A 6,185-nucleotide genomic window follows, 5' to 3' on the forward strand; every position below is an offset into this window, starting at 1 on the left:
AATATGTATATTTCATTTCAATATGATATGCAAAATTTCCGAGAGATAAATGTTTAAAAATTATCATGTTAAAAAAAAGTAATCGTCTTAACTTTTGTATAACTTTAAAAATGTTTATCAAAAAATTTCCAACAGTTTATTAAATTTGCGGTTGATCTCAAACTTCAAAATAAAGTATACTGAAAAACTGCTTCATTGAATTTTCATAAATAAATTAGGAATTTTTATAAACAAATAGAGATTGCTAAAAAGAACCTAATTTTTTCACTTTCTGTGGATTAATATTCCTAACGAATTCCAGAATATACTGTAAAAATTTCCAAGTGGAGAAATGAATAGTTGTTGAATAATTAATTTTTAACTGAAGCCGCTACACGCTTCAAGCGTGCTTCAAGCGTGCACAGAGAACGAAAAAAAATTTTCACGCAAAAAAAGTGTAGAGGGTAAATCTCCGTGAAAATACCCATGGGCATATTAGCAATATGACTCGCTATCATCACAAAAAAATTGGTATAAACGTAAAAGTGGGTTTTATCTCAAGGCTACGTTACTTAGGTGGGATGGTCCCATAGCAAAAGCAACGGTTGTCAATGAAGGGGGGGGGGGGGGGGGGGGGGGGGGTAAAATTGCCTGAAATTGGTAACGTAGTTTATGGATGATCTCTTACTAGCACAGAAAAAACAGAAGATAAGCTTTACATCGATTTCCGGTGAAAGATTCAATACAACAAAAATGAACTTTACAGGATAAACTTTAACCAAATATCGGTTAAACTTTCTTCTGTTTTTCCATGACAACACATGTGTTTTGAAAAACGCGAAGTAGTCTGAATAAAACTTTAACCCTCTAAAAAATTCCCTTCAACAAATTTTATATCATTACTTCATTCTGTGAGTATAACCAGTACTGAACAAAGATATAATTAGGGTTTTACCAGAACTGGGCCAGTACTGAAATTTCCCCCTAGGTACTGGGGTGCTACTAAAATTACACCCTCGGGCACTTATCGTATCTTGAGTAATCAAATGCATAAAAAGGTTCAATTGCAAAATAATTAAACAATTCACTTTACAGTAAAATAATCTGAAATCTGTATTTCTGGGAGGAGTATCTTGGTGTCTATAGTGAAATCTGGTATGCACTTTCACCAGTAAATACAGGCTATATAATTAATCTTTCCACCCTTACGGCTATAGGTTTTCATGGTAAATAATAAAAAGCTAACTAACACGTTAATTTATCTAATATCTACTCGTTTATTCTATGTTTGATTGAAACAAGTTATTTTTGTACATATTACACAATTCCATTACATCTATACTCGATCGTTCCGGGATTCTGACATATTTACCGGTAGTTCGTGACGCAAGATAAGCAATAGCTCTATAAGATGCTTAACCTGATTATTTTCCTAGGGATAAGAATAATTTTTTGTTAATTCAGATTTTTTGTTGTTAATGATCCCAGACTTGAACATTTCCCAAAGTTATAAAATTCGAGCAATTGGGAAGTAGAATTAGGAATGGACCAATTCGACAACCCTATTTTAGGGATGTCCCAAAACTGAAGCAACTCTGATTTTGGGTTGTTCAAAAATTGAAGCAATCCTAATTTAAGGTGTGTGCCACATTTTGAACAAATCGTATTTTAGGGATGTCCCATTTAAAAAAATTTCTGTTTCAGGAATGGCATATAGTTGGGAAAGATTTCTTTTGGAAGTAGAAATCACCTTTTTTCGAAAAAGTCCTGATTTCAGAAATTTATATTTCGGCGTTGTCTTCAACTTGGAACATCCCTATTTTGGGGAAGTATAAATGCCAAAAAAATCACCATTTTCGGGATATTCCAGTTTCAAACTATTCCTATTCCGAATTCGTGACGAAGGTGGAATAACCCTTATTTAAAGATGTCCCAGAATGAAAATTGGACCTAATTTAGAGATGTCAAATTTTAGAAATGATCTAAAATTGGGACCACCCTAATGAAAAAATAATAATTTAGAGATATTTCAAAGAAAGATGAACTTTTTTGGGTATGATAAGAGTCAAAAGGCGATTTTTTAAAATGTTCCAATGTAAAACAAACTTTAAGTTGGGAATGCCCCAGTACTGGATCAGCCCTTATTTGAGAATGTAACAAAAGTTTAAAAACCCCTAATTTGTCAATTTTTTGACGTTGGAGCATCTCCGTTTTGGGGAAAATGTTGAGCCGGCACTGGCGTATTTCGTGGGTGTCCCAATTTTAAAATAACTCTACATCGGGAATGTTTTAACCGACAAATATTCATATTTTAAGGATGTCCGATTTCAGTAAATTTCTATTTGAGATACGTGTCGAAACTGGAAAAATCCTAATTTGAGGGTGTCCCAAAATTGGAAAAATCCGATTTTAAAGTGTTTTAAAACTGGAAAAACTGAAGTTGAAAATCCCCCAAAATTGTACCAACTCAATTTGGGAATGTCCCAAAATTAGAAAAACACAATTTGGGCATGTTTCCAAATCTAAACAAGCGTATTTTGGCGATATTCTGTAGATAAAATACCCTTATTTGGAGAATGTTCAAATATGAAATATCTCAATTTTGGAACAGCAGCAAAGTAGAAAAAAAAAAACATAATGTTTATGTCACACAGTAAAATCGGACCTAATTTTGGAATGTTCCAAATGTTGAAATATTGTGCAAATTCCTTAAAATTTAGAGCGAATATATTTAGAAATTATTTCAATTAGGGCCAGTCTTATTCTAGAAACGTCACTGGATGAAGACTGGATGGAAACTGGATGAAGACTAATTTAGGGATGTAACAAAAGTTGAAATATCCCTAATTATTGTAATTTTCAGAAGTAGGAACATCTCCGTTTCAGGGAGGGCCTAAAATTGCGGCTACCACTTTCGAGTAATTATTCAAGTAAAAATATTCCAATTTTTGGGGCGTAACAATTGCAAAACATTATTTTTTGAAATTTTAAACAAAACTGCAACAAACCTAATTTGAGGATGTCGAAAAATTGAAAAAATCCAATTTAGGAATGTCCTAAAATCGGAAAAACTGAATTGGGCAATATGCCAAAATTATAAAACACAATTTGGGAATGTCCAAAAACTGTGTAAATCCAATTTGGGTATGTTCCCAAATCCTTAATGAATTTATTTTTGGGACACAGTCTGTAAAATTAATGCTCTTATTTTGAAAACGTCCAAATATGGAATATCCCTATTTTTTGGCAGTGCAGAAGTAGAAATAAACACAATTACTATATTATTTCGTTTTTACATAATTCCTATTTCGGTTATTTCATAAAGATGGGATAACTCTTCATTGCGAATGTCCCATATTGAGATTGGACCTAATTTGGGGATGTCCTAAAATTTGGAACATTCTGGAAATATCTTAAAATTGAAAAATAATGTATTCGGGAATTGGAAAGTCCTGACATAAAAAAAATAAGAGGTTATTCCAAAGTTTATAAGTACCGAAGTAGATCCTTACTGAATATTCCTATTTGAGAGATTTGATGAAACTGGAAAAATTATAATGTAGGTACGTCCCAGAATAAAAAAAATTAAATTTCCAAAAGTGGAAAAGTCCAAATTTGGTAATTTTCGAAAATCGAAACCAGCATATTTTGGGGATATATTCTTTAAACTAAATGCCCTGATTTGCGGGACGTCCATACGTTGGAACAGCCCTACTTCGAGAATGTCCAATATTTGTTGATAACAAATTAATTTGGAGCATTTTTGATCAGCCAATCCACGTTCTTTTGATAAAGTCCGCAGCTCTCTCGCCTATCATTATCGCAGGAGCATTGGTGTTTCCGGACGGAACTTGAGGCATTATACTTGTATCAGCAACTCTGACCCCTCGAACTCCCCAAACCCTTAATTGATTATCCACTACTGCAAAAGGATCTGATGCTGGTCCCATTTTGCAGGAACCAGCTTGATGATTTTCTGGGGCTGTGTCGTGTTTTATCGCACATTCCCAGTAGGCATCACATCCGAATTTTAGGTGCTCACAATTTTTCACTGGTGTCTTGTCCAACTGGAAACCGTATCTAAAAATAATATTGGTTATTATGAGATTATTATTATTATTATTATACATTTTCTGATAAAAAATAATTTAAATAATTGATGTTATTTTGTCGACCAGGTTAATTTACTAATTAATTTCTGATGTTAGATATTGTTGATTCCTGATCAAATTATTTTTCTGGAGAAACGAGAAAAATTATTTCACCAGTAATCGGCATATCAAACATAAAAAATTAATTGAAAAATAATTTGTTGAGGGTTTTCGTAACCCCGGATAGAAACCTTTACAGTTTTGGATGGGTGTCTGTCCTTCTATCGTACTTTTTTGTAAAAAGGGGAATCACAAATCACAACTGAAAAGTGGAGGGGAAAGGGGGAAATAAAGGGTGGAGATCTGGGGTAGTAAGGGGAAATGAGGGTAGGGGGTGGTAAGTAGGGGAAGTGAAGGTAGAGGAATTAGGGAAAGTGAGGAGAAAGAGCAGGGGAATCGAAGGGAAGGGGAAGTAGAGCAGGAGACGGGAAGTAGTATTGGATTTGTAATGGAAAAAAGATTTTATTTGTACAAAAGGTAATTGGACATTTCGTAATCAAATTTGAAAATAAATAGACACTCGTTAGCCTATTTGGAGACAGACATTTAGAGAAATACTGCCGAAGGAAGACACCACCAAGAAGAGTAATTTTCTATGAAACAAGTCTCATTTTCCACAAATTACGTAAATTGTCAACAAATTAATTGAATTTTCAACTCAAAAAGATAAAATTCTTATCAATAATGAACCAAATAGTTGCATTTTTAACCAAATAATACGAATTTTTAATAAACTAGATGAATCTTCAACGAAAAACGATTGAGTTTCAAACCGAAAAGAGGGATTTTCAAAAAAAGTGTTAAATTTTTATCTAATCAGGATTTTTTGTTCAATTAAGAAAAAAAATGTTGTATTTGTAAGCCAAAAAAACAAAACAGTTTTCTACAAAAAAGTAAAATTTTCAACCCAAAAGTATGAATTTTTTCACCAGACTAATGGATTTTTGAAGCATAAAAGATAAGTTTGAAATCTGATAAATGACTCTTCAACTGAAAAAATTAATATTTATCCAACTGGTTCAATTTTTATCCAGAAAGCAGAATTATTTCTACCAAAAAATTCCAATTTTCAACAAGATACAAGATTTTTAAACCAAAAATAGGATAGTAAACATTTTCTATTGAGTAAAAAGACTTTGACAAAAAAAAGAGAATCTCCAACAAAATAGATAGATTTTTAAACAAAGAAATTAATTTTTAACCAAAAAGATGAGGTATAAACTGACGAGAATAGTTTTCTACTAAAAATACCAATTTTATCAATTAAATCAATTTCCAAACAATTAGTTCAATTTTCCACTAAAGAAGATAAATTTTCAACCAAATAGTTGAATTTTTGTAAAAAAAATATGAATTAGAAAAAATGGAATTAAAAGGACCCTGCACTAAATGTATGAGAGAATGGCTTTCCGTGGATTTAGCTGAAACTTTGTAATTTTTAAGGTTACAAGTGCCGGATGATATATCCGTAAAAAAACTCCAAAAAAATGGACAGTTTTAGCGCTATGCGGCGCTAAGCGCTCTAGATCAGTGAATAAAACGAATTACAACAGATTTTGTTACAAAAGCGATGTCAACATAGAAATCACGGTTCAGATCGTGGTCTGTCATATTTTCGCCTACACCGTTGACTCATATAGCGCGCTTCTCAAAACGATCAAACGCTAAGCGCCCAAGATTTTAACTTGACTAATTAATCACTTCTTTAAAGGCAGAAATGGTACCCAAAGTAACATTAGTAACTAGTGCGCACATACGAAACACGCATCAAGAAGTGGTCAGTAACATTTTTGTCTGTCATTTCTTTTATAAAAGACCTTTGAAAAAGTGATTTCTTAGTCAATTTCAAATCTTCTGCGCTTAGCGTTTGCCCGTTCTGAGAAGCGCGCTATATGAATCAACTTTAGATACCATTTCTGTCTTTAAAAAAGTGATTACTTAGTCAAGTTCAATTCTTGGGCGCTTAGCGTTTGATCGTTTCGAGAAGCGCGCAATATAACTCATTGGTTTGGCTAAACATATTACTGACTACTTTCTGATGCATGATTCTTATAG

The 6,185-nt window shown here is 32.8% G+C and overlaps 1 protein-coding gene across 1 annotated transcript in view; it reads right to left on the reverse strand.

Moving 5' to 3' along the window:
- Positions 1-1,150: 1,150 nt before the first annotated feature.
- Positions 1,151-6,185, reverse strand: part of LOC117173229 (glucose dehydrogenase [FAD, quinone]-like) — a 68,121-nt gene continuing 63,086 nt past the window's right edge. Inside the window, exon 8 of the mRNA XM_033361691.1 lies at positions 1,151-4,059. Within this exon, the coding sequence (XP_033217582.1) occupies positions 3,747-4,059 (313 nt within the window). The 3' untranslated portion in view covers positions 1,151-3,746. The remainder of the gene's footprint in view (positions 4,060-6,185) is intronic.

Source organism: Belonocnema kinseyi, chromosome 5, assembly GCF_010883055.1.
Source record: "Belonocnema kinseyi isolate 2016_QV_RU_SX_M_011 chromosome 5, B_treatae_v1, whole genome shotgun sequence".
Taxonomy (NCBI): Eukaryota; Metazoa; Arthropoda; class Insecta; order Hymenoptera; family Cynipidae; genus Belonocnema; species Belonocnema kinseyi.